The 19,850-nt window shown below is 44.9% G+C and overlaps 2 protein-coding genes across 2 annotated transcripts; one reads left to right on the forward strand and one right to left on the reverse strand.

Annotated features, from left to right (window-relative positions):
- The first annotated feature begins 4,013 nt into the window (after nucleotides 1-4,013).
- Nucleotides 4,014-10,245, forward strand: faah (fatty acid amide hydrolase). The gene is made up of 16 exons (XM_072438818.1): nucleotides 4,014-4,273; nucleotides 4,386-4,499; nucleotides 4,566-4,700; nucleotides 4,772-4,905; nucleotides 5,017-5,223; nucleotides 5,291-5,331; nucleotides 5,396-5,520; nucleotides 5,767-5,892; nucleotides 5,978-6,072; nucleotides 6,185-6,284; nucleotides 6,922-6,965; nucleotides 8,654-8,693; nucleotides 8,774-8,882; nucleotides 8,962-9,101; nucleotides 9,286-9,413; nucleotides 9,881-10,245. The coding sequence occupies exons 1-15, from the start codon at nucleotides 4,049-4,051 to the stop codon at nucleotides 9,406-9,408; spliced, it is 1,758 nt and encodes a 585-aa protein (XP_072294919.1). The 5' UTR covers nucleotides 4,014-4,048; the 3' UTR covers nucleotides 9,409-9,413; nucleotides 9,881-10,245.
- A 3,311-nt stretch (nucleotides 10,246-13,556) lies between these two features.
- Nucleotides 13,557-16,174, reverse strand: LOC140354248 (diencephalon/mesencephalon homeobox protein 1-A-like). The gene is made up of 4 exons (XM_072439197.1): nucleotides 16,010-16,174; nucleotides 15,713-15,891; nucleotides 14,727-15,159; nucleotides 13,557-14,202 (listed from the first exon to the last, which is right to left on the reverse strand). Exons 1-4 carry the CDS (start codon nucleotides 16,161-16,163, stop codon nucleotides 13,784-13,786), a joined length of 1,185 nt encoding a protein of 394 aa, XP_072295298.1. The 5' UTR covers nucleotides 16,164-16,174; the 3' UTR covers nucleotides 13,557-13,783.
- Between the last annotated feature and the right edge of the window lie 3,676 nt (nucleotides 16,175-19,850).

Genomic DNA, 19,850 nt, shown 5'->3' on the forward strand with positions numbered 1-19,850 from the left:
TGGCTCCTCACTGGGCTTCCTCCTCACTTGCTCCTCTCTCCTCACTGGGCCTCCTCATCACTCCCTCCTCTCTCCTCACTGTGTCTCCTCCTTCCTCGCTCCTCGGCTCCCCTCTCCTCACTGTGTCTCCTCCTTCCTCTCTCCTCAACTCCCCTCCTCTCATTGTGCCTCCTCCTTCCTCGCTCCTTGGCTCCTCCTCACTCGCTCCTCTCTCGCTCCTCTCTCCTCACTGTGCCTCCTCCTTCCTCACTCCTCATTGTGCCTCCTCCTTCCTTGCTTCTTGGCTCCTCACTGGGCCTCCTCCTCACTTGCTCCTCTCTCCTCACTGGGCCTCCTCATCACTCCCTCCTCTCTCCTCACTGTGTCTCCTCCTTCCTCGCTCCTCGGCTCCCCTCTCCTCACTGTGTCTCCTCCTTCCTCTCTCCTCAGCTCCCCTCCCCTCATTGTGCCTCCTCCTTCCTCGCTCCTTGGCTCCTCCTCACTCGCTCCTCTCTCGCTCCTCTCTCCTCACTGTGCCTCCTCCTTCCTCACTCCTCATTGTGCCTCCTCCTTCCTTGCTTCTTGGCTCCTCACTGGGCCTCCTCCTCACTTGCTCCTCTCTCCTCACTGGGCCTCCTCATCACTCCCTCCTCTCTCCTCACTGTGTCTCCTCCTTCCTCGCTCCTCGGCTCCCCTCTCCTCACTGTGTCTCCTCCTTCCTCTCTCCTCAGCTCCCCTCCCCTCATTGTGCCTCCTCCTTCCTCGCTCCTTGGCTCCTCCTCACTCGCTCCTCTCTCGCTCCTCTCTCCTCACTGTGCCTCCTCCTTCCTCACTCCTCATTGTGCCTCCTCCTTCCTTGCTTCTTGGCTCCTCACTGGGCCTCCTCCTCACTTGCTCCTCTCTCCTCACTGGGCCTCCTCATCACTCCCTCCTCTCTCCTCACTGTGTCTCCTCCTTCCTCGCTCCTCGGCTCCCCTCTCCTCACTGTGCCTCCTTCCTCTCTCCTCAGCTCCCCTCCCCTCATTGTGCCTCCTCCTTCCTCGCTCCTTGGCTCCTCCTCACTCGCTCCTCTCTCGCTCCTCTCTCCTCACTGTGCCTCCTCCTTCCTCACTCCTCATTGTGCCTCCTCCTTTCTTGCTTCTTGGCTCCTCACTGGGCCTCCTCCTCACTTGCTCCTCTCTCCTCACTGGGCCTCCTCATCACTCCCTCCCCTCTCCTCACTGTGTCTCCTCCTTCCTCTCTCCTCAGCTCCCCTCCCCTCATTGTGCCTCCTCCTTCCTCGCTCCTTGGCTCCTCCTCACTCGCTCCTCTCTCGCTCCTCTCTCCTCACTGTGCCTCCTCCTTCCTCACTCCTCATTGTGCCTCCTCCTTCCTTGCTTCTTGGCTCCTCACTGGGCCTCCTCCTCACTTGCTCCTCTCTCCTCACTGGGCCTCCTCATCACTCCCTCCTCTCTCCTCACTGTGTCTCCTCCTTCCTCGCTCCTCGGCTCCCCTCTCCTCACTGTGCCTCCTCCTTCCTCTCTCCTCAGCTCCCCTCCCCTCATTGTGCCTCCTCCTTCCTCGCTCCTTGGCTCCTCCTCACTCGCTCCTCTCTCGCTCCTCTCTCCTCACTGTGCCTCCTCCTTCCTCACTCCTCATTGTGCCTCCTCCTTCCTTGCTTCTTGGCTCCTCACTGGGCCTCCTCCTCACTTGCTCCTCTCTCCTCACTGGGCCTCCTCATCACTCCCTCCTCTCTCCTCACTGTGTCTCCTCCTTCCTCGCTCCTCGGCTCCCCTCTCCTCACTGTGTCTCCTCCTTCCTCTCTCCTCAGCTCCCCTCCCCTCATTGTGCCTCCTCCTTCCTCGCTCCTTGGCTCCTCCTCACTCGCTCCTCTCTCGCTCCTCTCTCCTCACTGTGCCTCCTCCTTCCTCACTCCTCATTGTGCCTCCTCCTTCCTTGCTTCTTGGCTCCTCACTGGGCCTCCTCCTCACTTGCTCCTCTCTCCTCACTGGGCCTCCTCATCACTCCCTCCTCTCTCCTCACTGTGTCTCCTCCTTCCTCTCTCCTCAGCTCCCCTCCCCTCATTGTGCCTCCTCCTTCCTCGCTCCTTGGCTCCTCCTCACTCGCTCCTCTCTCGCTCCTCTCTCCTCACTGTGCCTCCTCCTTCCTCACTCCTCATTGTGCCTCCTCCTTCCTTGCTTCTTGGCTCCTCACTGGGCCTCCTCCTCACTTGCTCCTCTCTCCTCACTGGGCCTCCTCATCACTCCCTCCTCTCTCCTCACTGTGTCTCCTCCTTCCTCGCTCCTCGGCTCCCCTCTCCTCACTGTGTCTCCTCCTTCCTCTCTCCTCAGCTCCCCTCCTCTCATTGTGCCTCCTCCTCCTCGCTCCTTGGCTCCTCCTCACTCGCTCCTCTCTCGCTCCTCTCTCCTCACTGTGCCTCCTCCTTCCTCACTCATCATTGTGCCTCCTCCTTCCTTGCTTCTTGGCTCCTCACTGGGCCTCCTCCTCACTCCCTCCTCTCTCCTCACTCCCTCCTCTCTCCTCACTGTGTCTCCTCCTTCCTCGTTCCTCGGCTCAAAGCACATCTTTGGCTCCCTCTAGCGGGAGGATTGGCATTTTTCCACACCGGTGACACCGCGTTCTTCCGTCATTTATTTGCAAAAAATAACTCAGCCCATAATAGATCAGTGACTCAGCCGCACAGGATAGTACGACGGAGTATAAGGGCCAACCAAAAAAAAAAATGCGGGGCACTACGAGAATAAAGTCATTAATTAATGACTTTTTTATCATTAAATAACGAGAACAAGACAATAAAGGCAGATACGCGGTTCACTTTCAGCACCATGTTACGTGCTCCCCCCCTCAGTGTTACATAATGGTACAGTCCAGTAACAGCGCTGTGTTTTGTATGTTTAAAGCTCTGAAGCTGATCTGCTCTGAGTCCAATCCATCTGTGGAGTCTTCATTACACAAACACACCACCACCAGGACGCAAATGGCGCTTGGTTAAAAGTGAATACAAATGCCCACAATAGATGTCGATCTTTATAATGCGGGTCTTTTAGACATCACAAATAATAATTTCCCCTGTGCAGTGTCACATGTCAGGTCCTGGACCTGTAACATGACGTACTCCGGTGTTGGTGCTCGCGTGTGTTGGAGCTCATGCCATGATGTATCTGGATGATGTATCTGGATGATGTATGGATGATGTATGGATGATGTATGGATGATGTATGGATCATTTATGGATCATGTATGGATCATGTATGGATCATGTATGGATGATGCGTGTGCGTAAAACATATCGCTTTTAGGCTGTGCCAAACACGATCCGGGCGTCAGGAGCTGAGTGGAAGCACAGACGGATGTTTGTGTTCTGTGTGTTTTACTGAGTTTGTCCAAGGGATGACAAAAGGTTAGAATCCGGGCATAAAACTTAAGTGCACACAATGAGCACGTGAGAATAGTGACTGAGCAAAGTGCTCACGTAGACAAACAACACTATAGAGGAGCAGAACATGTGTGAATATAACAGCGAGGCTGCTCCACCTGTCTGCGGGCAGCTGTGGCCCGGAGCACGGCTGCTGTTTGAGCCCATGATGCACTACAGCTGCATCATGGAGAAAGTAAAGGTTTATTCAACAGTTTGTGAATGATGTGTAACAGGAAAGGTGCTGCTAAACTGCAGTGTCTTGTCTAGTAATAAACACACACGTAAGACATCGTTTTAAAGGTCAGGAAACACTTTAACATCTATATTAGGCTTTTATGTAGTTCTAAACTGTCAACTCATCCAAGCCCGTTCTTGTGCGTCCTGACGTGGGGCTGAAAGTGAACTGCTGACGTCACTTTGCATCGGCGCCTAAACTACGACTTTTCTCGTTAATTAATTACTTTTTTTCTCATTAATTAACGTCTTTTTTCTCATTAATTAATTACTTTATTCTCGTAGTGCAGCGCATTTTTTCCCCCTTAGTTGGCCCTTATACTCCGTCGTAGGATAGCGTCACCAACCCGGAAGTGTGTAAACCCAAACCGCGCCCATGTCATCCGACACTTAAAGCTGTCGTGTTCGTGGACGCAAATGGAGACGTTGAGGCAGCTCGTGCACACGGACGGGCCCCTGCACAGCCGGCGTGAGGCGCTCCTGGCGGGGGCGGCATGCTGCTGCTGCGTCTTCGGGGGGCTTGTGGTGGTCCGGAGAGTGCACGGATGGCGACAGGAGAAGCGGCTGACTGCGAAAGCGCAAGCGCGGCGGGAGTCCAGCTTTCGACAGGCGGAACGAGCTGTGCTGCTGTACAAACAGTCGGTGCGTCTTGAAAAAACAGTTTCTCAATCCAGGAGGAAATATCTAGATAATATTATGCTTTTGTTTGTTGTTAATTATCCGTATGTATCACATTGCATATTGTCTATTTTAGCATCCCATGACAGACTCACATTTGATCTTAAATCTGCCCTTGTCTGAGCTGACTCAGCAGCTGCAGAAGGGCTCCCTGTCTCCAGAAGAGGTCTTTTACGCGTACATGGAGAAGGTGCACCACTTTCCCGGCCCAAAATGTCCTGAAAGGCACATCTAATACATGGCTTTTCTGAAACAGGCCCTGGATGTTCAGAAAAAACTGAACTGCTGCACTGAGATCATTTTGGACAGTTTTGAGCAGTTAAAAAACATTGACTCAAAAGGCATCTTATACGGAGTTCCTGTCAGCCTTAAAGAAAATGTTTGTCTCAAGGTACAATTTGCTTTAAATCCGATAAATCAAAGACAACTTTTAAAACATTAACATTGTTTATCCCATGTCAGGACTGTGACTCTTGTTGTGGAGTGGTCAAATTTTTAGACCAGCCGGCTGATGATGACAGTGTGCTGGTTAAGGTTCTGAAGAAGCAAGGAGCTATTCCTTTTGTGAGAACAAACTTTCCACAGGCTTTATTAAGGTAAATATGTTTGCAATGGACATATTAAAATAATACAGAAAACTGTTCCATTGTTGCACTCCTAAAAATACTGTTAGCAGTGCTTTTAGCTTTTTTTCTCCTCCCTTGCAGCTTTGACTCCAGTAACCCCATTTATGGGATGACTTTGAACCCATATAATCTCCAAAAAACATCTGGAGGGTCTTCTAGTGGCGAGGGAGCCCTCATCGGAGGAGGAGGCTCTGTGATTGGTGTAGGTTCTGACATCGGCGGTAGCGTTCGTATCCCAGCTTCGTTTTGTGGCATCTGTGGCCTAAAGCCAACATCAGGGCGTCTGAGGTAAATGGCACTTGGTCTTTTTATGGTTTTATGATTTATTGTTTTACTACACATTTGTCCTTTTTAGTTCGATGGGAATGAGATCCATGTACAGAGGGCAAAAGACTGGTAAGGTTAAATGTTCAACCACATTTGAAGAACCTGAAATCTTTCACATGCCTCTTGTTGACAGTGCTGACAACTCCTGGACCAATGGGAAAGGACGTAGAGAGTTTGGCATTGTTCCTGAAGGCCATACTTTGTGATGAAATGTTTTCTTTGGATCCAACTGTTCCCCCACTCCCCTTTAATGAGGAGGTGTGTACAGCCTTGACATTTGCTCTGTAATGATTAGGTGACTGTCACAATAGTTGATGAATGCCGATCTATATTTGAATCTAGAAACTGAATCGTTCTTTTAGTTGTCTTCTTTTTTTGTAACATTTAGTTGCAGAGGGTAGAATAATGATACCATGACGGCATTGGCCTTTTCATTGTCTGTAGGTGTTGTGTTTTGTGTGTGTTGTTGCATACGGTTATTTATCATCTGCTGATTGTTTCCAGGTCTACCAGAGCAGGAAACCTCTGAGAATTGGATATTCTGAACAATATGAGGGAACGCCAGTATCTCCATCAATGACTCGAGCCGTGCGAGAAGTCAAGGCTTTGTTAGAGCAAGCAGGCCACACTGTAAGGACAAACCACCATCACAATAACATCGCCTCAAAGATACTTTTCAGAGTCCCCTATAAATCGTCGTACATTTTCACTGTAGTTGGTGCCATACAAGCCGGTGAGAATGGACGAGATAACCGATTTAATGGGAAAAGGGGTCTTCGCAGATGGAGGCGCCACCTTTTTGCAACAATTGTGAGTTACTGCTATGTTGAATATTAACTTTAGCTGAAACGTCTGACGGCGCATGAATGTGTGGCTTGTTAACCTTGTAACGTTCTTTTCTTTTTATATTGCATATTTCAAGGGAAGGAACTACCATTGACCCCTCGCTCAGAGCTCAAGTGCAGCTTTACCGTGTGCCAAGTTGGTTGAAGAAAACGATTGCCTTCATTGTTAAACCCTTGGTACATTTCTTTCCAACTGTAGCATTAAGCTCTAATCCCCAAATACACCTATTTAATTTAATCAGAGAGTGGAGCTATGTCTAGTTACTGTTGGCGTGCTCGTTTATGAAAGAGGGACAAGAATCAGAAAGTTAAAATCAATCAGATGTTTAATCCCTACCATGTACAAGAAAAATACAGATATCAGAGTGCTTACCAAATCTGTCCCATGCAAATATGACCGGCGTCTTACACGGGCGTAGTCCGGACGCGCTGAAATCCCTGCTTGGCGTTATATTTATAACATTCAGATATTAGGCAAAATATGACGGTTGACGCCTCCTTTCAGTCTTCTTCCATGAGCTCTTTCGCACGACTGTGGCCTTGATGTTTGCAGCTGCTCCGGGACGGTGTCCGTCCTTATCAGAGAATGTCTCAAAAGGAGCAGTGAGTGTCTCAAATGGACAATGTGTTGTGCGTATAAGGAGTTAACCCAAGTGTAACAGTCTAAAATGAATATAGTTGGTTATACTTTTAATACAGTTTCGTAAAACAGTTTTGTCAAATTAATATAGTTTGATTATACAATATAGTAATGGTTAACATATTTAGATTTCCCTTCATTACTCAATAGTTCACTTTGTGTTTGACTTTGCAGTGGCCCAAGGGAGCTCTGTTTTTGCAAAGTTTAACTGGAGTCAGGTGAGTCATGCATGCAGAAAATACTACAAACATTTATTTTTAGGTGCTGTAAATGTCATTGCAAGCTCTTGTTTACATTATTTGTCATTCAGTCCCTCAAGCATGTTGTCTGTCGTATGCTGCTGGTTTCTGTTGCACAATTACCGTTCATTTTACGTTTCGCCTGTAATGCCCACATTTCCCCAAGAGATGGCACTGTTCCCTCTAAGCTGCGCCTGCGCGCGCACCTGCGCACTGCTCGCGCACCTGCGTACTGCGCGCGCACATAGTGCACTGCTCGCACATAGTGCACTGCTCGCACATAGTGCACTGCTCGCACATAGTGCACTGCTCGCACCTGCGTACTGCTCGCACCTGCGTACTGCTCGCACCTGCGTACTGCTCGCACCTGCGTACTGCTCGCACCTGCGTACTGCTCGCGCACCTGCGCACTGCTCGCGCACCTGCGCACTGCTCGCGCACCTGCGCACTGCTCGCGCACATAGTGCACTGCTCGCACCTGCGTACTGCTCGCACCTGCGTACTGCTCGCACCTGCGCACTGCTCGCACCTGCGCACTGCTCGCACCTGCGCACTGCTCGCACATAGCGCACTGCTCGCACATAGCGCACTGCTCGCACCTGCGCACTGCTCGCACCTGCGCACTGCTCGCACCTGCGCACTGCTCGCACCTGCGCACTGCTCGCACATAGTGCACTGCTCGCACATAGTGCACTGCTCGCACATAGTGCGCGCACAAGAAAATCTATGGCGCGTAGAAAATAAAATTCACCACAAACGGCCACCGGGGCCAATCAAGCGGGAAGCGCAAGTGTTTGACTCACTGAAGAAGACTCTTGTGGACAGTAGAAGACGGTAGATAATTAATCATTATTGAATGCATTTGGAAAACAATTTGTACATTGAGCCTTGTTGCTTTGTTGCTTTGTTACAAGTTACAGGTCAAATCTTGTGTGTAATTTATAGTAATTCAATAGTTCACACAAACACACCATATTTTCCTGGCCCGGCCCCTCGGCCAAATTTTAGAACCTAATGTGGCCCTCGAGTCAAAAGGTTTGGGGACCACTGTGATAGAGGTTCTAGGGGAGGTGGGTAATATCTTATGTTCTGTCTCTACAAATCTCACAGGTGAACGTCTCCCAACAGTTGAAGCTATTAATTTTGAATCGCTTTTTATAAAAAAGTTCTCCATGACAACAATCATATAATCATTACTAATATCTACAAACCACCATCTGCTCCATCAGATTCAATTAAATCGATACAACTCTCACAGGAAAACCAGTAAAAATTCTCTGAGATTCGACTAGTAATTGGCTGCACCCCTCCTCCTTGACAAATGTTTGGTTACAAACAATTTTATTCCGTTGATAAAAGAACCAACCAGAGTTGATGCTGTTTCTCATCTTTGCTTGACCGGACGCAAGTCACGAATCCAGATAGAATCGCCACATCTGGTGGTGCTTTCTGACCGCTTTAGTGACCACTCTCTCACACTTCACCCACTTCAAAACACCCAAATTCCCTCCTTAATACATCAAAGTCAGACAGACCAAAAACATCTCCAGGGGCTTTCCATGAATCTATTCAAATCACATTCACAGGCTGCTGTGTGCCCACAGCTGGGTGTATTGACTTTTGTCAGTTTGAATGAATGAAAAAATGACTCATTTTAATCTCTTTAGATCGACTGCTGATCTTTGGAAGGTCCAGGCTTCAATAGAGGTGATGTGTTCGGATATGTTTCTCAATATATCGACATTCTTTACATTACCCTGTATTTACAACTTTCAAATGTTTTGTAGGACTGTGTAAGAGACACGATAGCAGAGTGGAGACGACTCAATATAGATGTTGTCCTTTGCCCAATTATTGGGCCAGCTTTCAACTTGAGTTATTGCGGCAAGCTCAATTGTACGTTGATAAGTCAACATATCAAGTCATTAAATCAAAATCATTTTCACCAGGGTTTCTCAATTTTCATACACTATAGGTATGCTTCCATACTCGATGGCCTACAATCTGCTGAACTTTTGCGCTGGTGTTGTGCCTGTTTCTACTGTAACTGCAGAGGATGAGAAGAACCTCTGTCACTTGGCATCAGGGAATCTATTTGAACGGATTTTAAAAAAGGTAAGAACAGGAGCAAATGTTGTGTTTTCAGCCGTTACAAAAGTGTACATCCAAAAGTTTTTTTAAAAATGTACTGGGTAAATATTTTTTAGACCATGTGAGACGAATGTTGTCAATACTCCACCAGATGGCGACAAAAGACTTTATTATGTTACGGACATGTTGAACTTTGTGCTGTTTGTAGGCCGCAGCTGGAGGAGAGGGTCTCCCTGTGGGAGTGCAGTGTTTAACTCTGCCCTGGCAGGATGAACTCTGCCTGCGCTTCATGAAGGAGGTGGAGGAGCTCGTCAGGAAACGAGATGATTGAAAAGGGTCAGGAAACAAAATTAAACTACATATTTGAATAAGCCTAATCTATAATTCAAACTGAAACTCAGCCGATCAAAATCTAAAGACTAGTCAAAATGTATGCAAAATCTTCATGACATTTTCTGTGAGGCATGACCACTTGCAGATGCAAACCACTGTTAAGGGACAGTGTGCCCATGACTGTAATGTTCAATTTGTAAATTCAGAGCTAAGAGTAAGATGGATGGTTTTCAATGCATTACAACCCCAGAGTTCTGCTCGTCACCGCAAAGCAGGTTTTAGACCGATTTGAGCTTTAGTGTGATCTTGGCTAAAGCTCTTTCCTATGTTTATAGATTTAAATGTATGGTTAAAATGTGTTCCAAGGTCCAGGTATAAATGTTCTCTGCAAGGCCATGTCTTAACATTGTGATCACACCTAAAGGAGCTTGAGAGTGGCCTTTCCTTTACATTTGTCTTCTGTTTTGCAGAAATGAATGAAGGTGGCAAGTGGCACATCAGACCAGGCAAAGAGCTGGAATAGAGAGGTAGTTCTTAGCATTATCTGTGGCACATGGAGCAGCTCTGACTGTGCCACTCAGTCAGGGAGCGCTAAGCTTTTTTAGAGCCTTGCTAGGTCTTCAGAGAAAACTTGACATTGTTCCTAAATCCCTCAGGATCTCAAACTGAGGTTGTAACACGCATACACTTTATTCACATTGCAACCTTTGTCTACAATTAATTACTTACTAAATGCTTTTTGTTTAGATTTCTGGGTAAGCATAAATGATTGCAAAAATTAGCATACCATTTTGTCATTGTATTTGTATTTTCATGAAATAAAGTTAACAAATCACTTTTTGTTTTACTTCTTTCACCTCCACAAGGTACAACTTGACTAATCCATAATAAATGACTCCAGTCTGTTTTAAATCCATGTGCCATTGTATAAAGGTGAAGGCATCTGTGGCTTCAGTAGGTTATTTTAAGGTCATGTCCATATACAGAAAAACTCTTAAAAGAACAGTTCAAATGTGTCCCTTCTTTTTGGAGCATCAATTATAAGTAAAGTTTAATTGATGTTTATGAACAAAGTTGAATTGTGGCACTTCAATAACTGGCTAGAAATGACCTGTAGACTATTTTAAAAGTCTGAGTGAAGAGTTGGACTAGTGCAGCTGCTACTGCTGTAATGATACTGCAGATCTATTGTATGACCCTGGAATGCCATGGTGCTTACTCATGTAACGTCTCATTGGTAAGAGCAGAAAACACCTCATTTACAGAAACCTTAGGCTATAAGATAAGGTACTTTAAAAGCCATCCAAACACATTGGACCCTGCCTGCGCACTAGCAAATAAAACACCTTGATATTGCTTCAACTAAACTAGGATGATTCTGTCTTAATGTCTCATTTCAGGGACCAAGAAGCTCATGGTCTTTATGACTGCAGAGAATTGCACATGGCAATGTTTGACACAGCAGGAGACTACCTTTTGAGATGATCAAAGTCGCAAGTTCAACCAGCAACCAGAGCCACTTACAGCAGACATCAGGAAGCGGAGAGATTGGCAGCTTTTAGGTCTTTGGTCCATTTCATGAGCCATTACTACCACAGAGGCAACATGCTGCGCAGGACGAGTGGGAGGAGGTGAAGGCAGCTTAACAGACAGCTGATACAGGTGTATAGGCGGTATCAAACAGCAGAGCTGTCAATGCAGCATCCTCCAAAATGTGTCAGAAGAAGTTAAGTATACAACTGATTTAACTATGACAGGATTAGCCAGGAGCTTCGAATGATTCTCTCAGATTCTGTGACTCAACAATTCGATGATCCACGTTCTATCGGCTTTGAAGGCCCTATCCCAAGTTTCAAGAGCTTACCCTTTGGACAAGGGCTACTTTTCTCTCTCACAGACCTGCTTTTCCTTTTTTGCTGCTTTCAGTTGTTCATCAACCCCAAGTCCTCGCCAGCTCTCCCATCCTTCTTTCTCTCCACATCTGCTAGGTTTGAGATTTTCTTTCTTTCCTCCATCGCTGAGCTTGGCCCAAGGCCCTTATAGCCAAATTGGTTTACATTTGAGAGATAAATGCTCTGCAAATGCGCTTAAACACGTACAGTAAAAAATGCAGACAGTGCGTGTCAGGATTATCACCCGAGTCAGGGGAGAAAGGCGAGCGTCTCAGTAGCACAAAGCTGGGGAGCCAGAGTGAAGCCTCAGATAGAGTCCGTCTCATCCACTTCGCAGGAGAAAGAGGGATTTAGCATTTGCATGTTGGTCTGTAATTCTTGGCATTATATAACATGTCGTCAACAATTAAAACTACAATTGTTTCACATAGGTGAGCAAACTGCAGTTACACAATAAAGAAAAGGCTGCAGTTCTGTTCGGACCACCCAGTGTAAAAACATTCATTTTCTAAGAATGATCATTTCCATGTGGTCTGCAGTTAAAAGGTACTGCACTTACTGTGTGACTCCACCTGCTGCTGGCCAGGGGGACTCTGTGGTTCACTTTAGTGTAGAGCCACATGCTTCACTGAGGGGATTTGGATGTAAAACTTCCACCGTCACCCCCCCTCACATAGTCCCCCCTTTCTCATCTCCATGACCTTCCCCGCCTCCCAAATCTGTGCCACCCCCCCAGACCTCCCAACACAAAGGCCTGAGAGCAAACCCAGCACAGAAATCATAGCACACCATTCAATCATTGTTTTTCCCCTCTCTCACCCCTTTATGGTCCCAATAAAGGTTTTAGCCGGGCAGAGAAGGAGGGCTGTCACTGAGGAAACCTTAGCCCATTGATGAAGTGACAGGAGCTGCCAGAATATGATCCTAATCCTGTTTCTAGCATTCTTTTGGACCGCTGGCATCGCAATTCCTCCTCACATTCTCTGAGCTGTCAACGAGGAAAATCCCTCTTATAGTGCATTGCCCAGATACACATCAAAGAGCTCCTGGAAACCTTCAGCAGCTTAGCTGCCAAAGACACACTCGTACAGCCACAACATTCCCCTTTACTCCTGCTGTCTTTGGGAAGAGCCAGCTCACATGTGCAGGGTATTTGGACAATGCAACTGAATGCCTTTACTCTGTTGACAATGTGCAGCTTTTACTGTATTTTATTTTTATTTTAATAGTGACATATGTTTTCAATTAAGGATAAGCTTCCCTTTTCTTGCCTAAAATTATATTCTCTTTATAATGTGGTAAAAAGCAGGAAACTCCAGGAGAAAACAGGTGTCTCAACTTTGCTAACTTGAAGAGCCCTTTCAGTTCTATTTCATCTCATTCTATTCTTACTTAATCCATCGATATCCCAACCAAAGGTAATCTTCTTATGGCAAGGCGTTCTGTTTCGGTGCAGCCAAACCCTGCCTGACAGGGCGAGGGGGGGGGGCCTGGGGGTGTTACAGCCTGACACTGTGTGTCACTCATTTCATTTAAGATTAGATTCTGTTGAAGCTGAACAAGTGCTCCCCTGTGCTGCTTTAAGAGGCCTCCTGTGTCGAAATTATTTACAGCTCAAGATGCCCACATGTCCAACACTTGCAAGCCGAGGAATAACTGAAAGGTTAAAGCTGTCAGATTAACAAATATACCTGGTTTCAGTACACACTTCTTGGTAATAATGGAATGACACATCAAATGTTTGATTTAGGTCTCATACCTGATAATAAACTAACAAAGACATTCTCAGTTTTATTTGCAGTTTATTCATTTGCATTTATGATAAATTACTCACATTTAAAACAATTCTGAAGTACATTTTACAATAAATTTACAACAATATTTTACATAACTTCAGACAAAAGCCTTCAGTGTTCATTAATGTTCTTCTATTCTCATAGAGGATGCTTCTTTTTCAGCCATCATTTTGAGTAAGCAAAATAATAAATATTTTTCTTTCCACAAAATAAGACATGGAATGATTTCAACCTTGTGTGCAGTAGATGTAGAATACAGGTGTACAGAAATATTGTATTTACAGTGTTAATGAGCTCTTCCTCAACCTGTCCTTTCCAGTGAATCAGTACCTGGTATGGCCAGTGTGATCGACTGCTGCCCTTTATAGCTGTAATCCATGCATGCATGCACAGTTCACAGAGTTGTTTCAGCTTTTATATACTTATGTATACTATATGTACTTTGTCATTGTTTTTCTTCTTTTGTGAGCTGTGACTCTTTCTTGCAAGATCCATGACAAAAACACTGTTCATTGTCTGTCAGCTTCAATATGTCATAAGCGGATGTGGTTGAAGTAATTTTGTGGTAAACTTAATGTAAACAGTGGACTTCATGTAATATTTTGTCAATTGTGTTTCTTTTTTTGAGGCCATAGTGTGAAACGGTGGAGTGCTCTTTAAACCAGTGCCGTGGACATGAGCAGGTTCAGTTGGGGAGCGTGTCCAGTCCCAGTGATGCTGCGTGCTGCTTGGCCCTCATGCGCAGGTTCTCGATACTCGTGGTCTTACTGTTCAGACTTCCTGGGAGACTTCCTGGAGCTGCCTGCAACAGTGGGCTGTTCCACACCTGCTGAGCCTGGGACAAGGTCTGATAATAGGACTGACAGGGCAGGGATCCCAGGGGCGCCGGCATGTTGACATTCATCCCCAGGTAGGGCAGGGAGGAGGGCGCACTCATGTCAAACGATGGGTAGTGTACCATGTTGTTGGTGGCCGCCATGTGCTGCCGGAACTGCTCCTGAAGCCGGAATAGGCTGAGAGGGGATGAGGCGTAGGAGTTACTCGTCACCAAACCACTGGACACACCGCTGGAGGAGGGCAGGGACGGAGAGCTGAGGGGAGAGTCTGAGGAGCAAAGAGAAGCGAGGTGTCACAGGTTTAGAGAGTTTGGTCTTTTTATTCTGTTCTGTCATTTTAGTCAAATAAATGTTGTAAAATACTTAAAAATCTTGCAATCCATGGGACCATTGACAATTTAAAACAAAATTATGAAATATTTTGAATTATGAAAAATGATCAAGATGTAACCTAATACAGTAAGAGTAAACTGAAACCCTTGAATATTTAAAAGTTTGATAGGAAGGAGAAAAGAATAATGATTGAAACTGGGCTGTTGATCAGGACATCAACTAATGATAATTTTAGAAGATGAAATGTATTATTGATGATAATCTGAAATGATTTATTCTTTTTCATATAATAATGCCACTGTCTTTGTTATAAGAGGTCTTTTTGTATATTTATTTACAGTCTATATTGCCTAGATAATGATTACAACTACATAACCTACTGCTGATCCTGAACTTGCACCAAAGCTGTGTCACGTGCTCTTCCAGGAGGCTTTTCTGTTTGCGTTAGCACAGTCTCACCTGCTGTTGAACTGAGGCGTTTGCAGGACGGAGAGCTGCTCCCCGGCTGAGGCCCCTCATCCCCCTGCAGCTCCTCCCTGGTCTTCACCCTGGTCTCCCCTCTCGCGGCGTCCTCTTCTCTGTCAGCATTATCTTCTGCTGCTGACTCGCAGTCCGATGGCTCCGGGGAGGTGACGTTCACTTCCACGCTCATCTCCGCTGCCTGCACTTGAGCTGCTGCCAGTCTGTCAGCGTCTGAGTGACAGGACGAGGTGGTGGAGGGGGCAGGGGGGGAGCGGGACTCGGGAGCTTGGGTGGTGTCAGCGGTGTCACTTTTAGGATCCTCTGTTGAACCCTCTGTGGATCCGGATGCGTCCTTCTGCTTCTGGAGCTGCTCCTTCTGAAGGCTGCGCTGCTTCTTACGGAACTTTGCTCGGCGGTTCTTAAACCAAACCTACAGGACGTCAATATATATGTTTAATTATGATGAAACGTTTGACTGTTACACACCTGCCCCTACAGTAAAAAGGTGGGGAATTTTGCCGGTAATAAAATATACCTAGAAGAAATTAGTCATGAACCATGAAATCCCTGTTTCTGGAAATGGCATTGATGATTTTATTCAGACATATTTTAAAGAATTCAACCCTTTTAATAGGCCTGGCATAATCAAATACAACAAATTTGACCAATGTAAAAAATAAAGGGCTTGTCAATCTTATTCCAAATTTTCACACCAAGTAAATAGTACCACCAGATCTAAAACCGGACTACATTACAACTAAATTATGTCTATAAATATGATACAATTAGACTAAACCAGGTCTATAAGGAGACTAAATCATGGATAAAATACAAAAACATGAAGAGAGTTGTCTCCAAACTAAACAAATACTTAAATTGCATATTATAGTCAAAAAAAATATGTTTTTTTTTCTTTTCTTGGGCAATACCCGGTCTGATCTTATTATAAAGGTGATGTTTGAGTGTTGCTTCCTCAGCTGTACCTGCACACGAGCTTCAGGCAGGTTTGTGCACATGGCCAGCCTCTCCCTCATCACTACATCTGGATAGTGCGTCTTCTGGAAAGTCTTCTCCAGAGCCTCGAGCTGCTGCGCGGTGAAGGCGGTGCGACTGCGACGCTGCTTTCTGTGCTGGGAGCCATAGCGGGCCTCAAGGATGATATCTTGAAATGTGCAGCCGTTGAGAAGAAAGAAATAAGTTTAATTGAAGTTCTGGAAGTTATTGTGGTTGACGTTAATGGCAGTTTAAAAGGGAGAAATAGATGAGTGACTGATTCTTACCAGCCAGTCTCTCCGCCAGCGTGAGCGCGTGCACCGACGGTCTGTAGTCGGGCGCGTGTTGGGCTTGTTGCGCCGCCTGCTGGTGGAGATTGTACATGGCGCTCAGTGAGTTCATGGCGTGCAGCGAGTAGCCGTTCACCCCGTAGTGCTGCATCGTTCAGGTCTGAGACAGAAACAAGAGACAACTGTTTATGTCAGCGAAATAAATGAGAAAAGGAATAAGCCCATATTAAAAAATACACAATGGGCCAGGATGAAAATAAATATGACTGCATTGTTTTATTCATAATTAAGACCGGGAAGCAACAGGTAAACCTCAGTCATTCTAAATAAATTAGAAGCAAGAAAACTAAATTGACACGTATAAGCCGACACGTTGCGACTGAATGTGTTGAAATAACAGCCTATAGCCTACACCTTTTAAATAATAATTACATTTAATCAATCATTAGAATCTGAATTGAGGAAAGAAATGTGTTGAATTATTTAAATTCAACAGAAAATTGCTGGAGAATGACTAACCAATTATTTTAGTGTGATGTTAGTGCTAATAAATTATAATTCAAAGCGATATCAATATAATTATTTCTATAAAAACAAATAGAAGTGTGTTTTTTGTATCCATTAATCTGAAATAATAATGGCTCCGATATCAAATGTAACATAGTTCACTGAGGTTCACGTTTGTGACAGCACTGCTCTCTGGAGGATCCAAATATTTATTTTGCTGTTTGAGCGACTGACTCAAATTGAGGCCGTTTATTTCAATCTGTGGCGGGTCCCGGGCCGGTGTCAGGTGCCTGCAGGCGGGAGACAGGAGGGACCGGGGTGAAATATGCACGCGCGTCCCCGGTGGAGCCCTGTCTAATGTGGTGCAAATAGCTCTCAACTACAGGGCAATTAATTTATCATCACGCCCGGCCTGGCACGTGAAAGCTGCTCTGTGCCTTACGCAGCTACTGCTTTTTCTTTCTTCTTGTGACTTCTCTGCATTATTTTAAAGGAGCCTCTTGTAGATATGTGTATTGTGGGCAACTTAAAATTCAACAGAATGCTCTTCTCTCAGGACAATGTCACAGCCTTGGGCTCAGCTTTAAGCCTAATTATGCTAATTGCCGTGGATGTATGAGTTAAAGCTTTTACTAAAGACTGTCCTGGGGCCAGAGCGTTTGGCTTTTCTGCAGCTTCTCCAAACTAACACATAGGATCATTTTAAATAGAGATTAATCCAGCAGCTGCAGGGTTACAACTGTCTTATCGTGTTGGCACAATAAGAATATATTAGGCCTTTTTTATTTAACATAATTTAGCATGATGTGATTTTGGACAAAATGGTGCAGTCTCAAACATTCTAAAATGCCAACATTTTACAAAAGGAAAACATATACAAAGGAAAACATTGATTCCCATCCCATTTCATCCATCCATTCCAAACATAAAAACACATTTGTATAATGATGACTATCGGCGAGTAGAAGTTAAATGAAACATTCTGAACCATACTTTTGACAGTTGAACAAGGTACAAACTTACCTCTGTTGTCCGTTTCCCGAGACTAAATATGTCCAGTATCCACAGAGTAAGTTCCCTCTGGATGTTTTAAATGTGATTAAAAATCCTATGGGCGCGGATCATGTCGCGTGTCCTGAGCGCGTCCCGGTGTGTGTGGATCATGTCCCGGTCCCGGTGAGGCTGGGCTCGGTCTCAGATGTGGAGAAAGATGAGGAGATGCACTGCCATGTCTCGGCCTTTAAACAGCGCGTGGTGGGACGCACGCGCTCTGCCTGTGGACCAATCAGAGCGCTGTCCTCCGCAGCTGCCTCGCCCCCTTCTGCTGGTCCCATCAAGGGTCCCATCAAGGGTCCCATCAAGGGTCCCATCCGAGAGCAGGACTTTAGTGACCACTTTAGGATTCATCTAATATTCTTCTGGGGGTGATTATCAAGACTGAGACGCTTAAGCTTTTATTTATGAATCATTTACTAAGCCAAAAACAGTTACCAACCCGTAACACATGTTCGATTATTAATCATACACAAGCAGATGCTTTAAGTAATAATCTTAATGTATCATTTATGGTAATTATTATTTATCAATATATCCAGACTATACTGAACTATAAAATGTTTAGTCTCAATTTCATCTTTGACCTTCATCTCCTCATCTCTTACCTGATCTTGATTGGCCTAAAGCCTATTTTATTACATTTAGTTTTATTATAATTGTAACTGTAAGTTTTGGCACCACATAAGTATTTTTAAATATATATATATATATATATATATATATATATATATATATATATATATATATATATATATATATATATATATATATATATATTTTGCAACTTTGAATCAAATTTTTCAAATCCAAATCATTGTTATCAGGCTGTAATGTGTTATACCCTTTCCAATAATGTCCCTTGTGGATGAATAAAGTTAGTTTATTTAAAACATGCTTTGAATGTTCTAAATAATGAAGAGAAGATGCGATGAGAGAACCTGTATTCGTCCCACTGTGGGGCAGTTCTAACGTAACCAGAGTTCAAAGACCATAGGAAAATAGAAATGCAAATATTAAGATAAAACTATTAAAATAGACTATAGGCTGATTTAATCCAACACAGCACTGTGGATTTGATAAATAAACAAAACACTATTGTGCACAATAAGTGGTTATGTACAGTGAAGAACATGGACAAGAATAAATGAGGTGTTGCACATGATTAATGCGCTTTTTGGCCCAACAGGAAGCCAAATATTAGCCTATTAGAAGTGTGCAAAACAGCGCTTAGTCTGTGCTGTTTTAATTAAAGCCTGTCGTATTTACTGTGACTCCTGGTTAATTCTCTCTCTTTTTTTAAACAGCATTTGTCTATGGCCCCGTGCGTTTGGCGGGAACACTGCAGCTGGAGAGAGCGAGTGCGCGCAGGGCCACAGCCTCCAGGAGCCCCGAGGGATTTGGGTTAGGATTGGGAAGACAAGACGGCATTTCACCCTCCAAAAATGTCTTAAAATGACTGCTGGTAAGAGGATTAAAACAATAATGCCCCTCTCTTCTTCAAGGTTTTCTGAAAAGATTTCTTCTACCGAGGAAAAACCGTTTAGACTGGAATTAAGGGCAGCGAAAAGTAGCCTTTTAATGTAAAGCTTGCATATTTTGTTGAATTTTCTTCTAGACAGCGAGAGAAAAGGGAGGTGGTCGTTCAAACCCTAAACTCAATTTGATCTTTGCTCACATTCACTCACACCTGAAACAAAACAAAGCAGGATGCTGCATCATTTCTTATTCGAATTGTTTAAACGAAGTCAGTTGTAGTTTACGTTTTACAAGAAAGAAAATAGAAAAAAAGGGGGGGGGGAAGCTGCGTTTTTTTGTTTGTCCAAATGCTCTTTTTTGCGGCTGCATTTGGGGCCAGAGGAGAAAAATCGGATTAACTTGTGAACCGATGGAAATAAGAACTTAAACTGGATGTAAAGCTGGCCAGTGTCTCTTTGTGGGAACCGTTTCTAAAGCAATTAAAGCGAGAAGGAATTCCTCTCAGCTGCTCTTCGTCAAATCTGCTTTTTACGGACCTAATGCGGGCTAATGTCCAGCTCGGCTCAGGGCTTCAATGCAAGTGTCAAGGGGCCTGCTATTAGGGCAATATTAGGCCCGGCCCGTGAAGGGGAAAGCATTGCTGAATTAGACCTTTGCACATGGTCAAGGTGCAACAGGCCTTTAAACGTGCTTTGTCAAATGAGTCAGTATTTATTTACTCATTACGAACATTGCAGGGTTTTTAGTTGTTTTCTCGATTAATCAGTTGATCGTGTCTTATTCGACCAGTTGTTTTATT

This window comes from Eucyclogobius newberryi, unplaced genomic scaffold, assembly GCF_026437365.1.
Source record: "Eucyclogobius newberryi isolate DKJ021-1_F unplaced genomic scaffold, fEucNew1.0.hap1 SCAF_9, whole genome shotgun sequence".
Taxonomy (NCBI): domain Eukaryota; kingdom Metazoa; phylum Chordata; class Actinopteri; order Gobiiformes; family Gobiidae; genus Eucyclogobius; species Eucyclogobius newberryi.

Coding starts and splice junctions, on each gene's coding strand:
- LOC140354248 (XM_072439197.1), bottom strand. CDS start 16,163: ATGCAGCACTACGGGGTGAACGGCTACTCGCTGCACGCCATGAACTCA. Junction 15,892..16,009: donor GCTGGCGGAGAGACTGGCTG/GTAAGAATCAGT, acceptor GCACATTTCAAG/ATATCATCCTTGAGGCCCGC. Junction 14,203..14,726: donor ACGCCTCAGTTCAACAGCAG/GTGAGACTGTGC, acceptor TTTGCTCCTCAG/ACTCTCCCCTCAGCTCTCCG.
- faah (XM_072438818.1), top strand. CDS start 4,049: ATGGAGACGTTGAGGCAGCTCGTGCACACGGACGGGCCCCTGCACAGC. Junction 4,274..4,385: donor TGCTGCTGTACAAACAGTCG/GTGCGTCTTGAA, acceptor TGTCTATTTTAG/CATCCCATGACAGACTCACA. Junction 4,500..4,565: donor TTTACGCGTACATGGAGAAG/GTGCACCACTTT, acceptor TTTCTGAAACAG/GCCCTGGATGTTCAGAAAAA.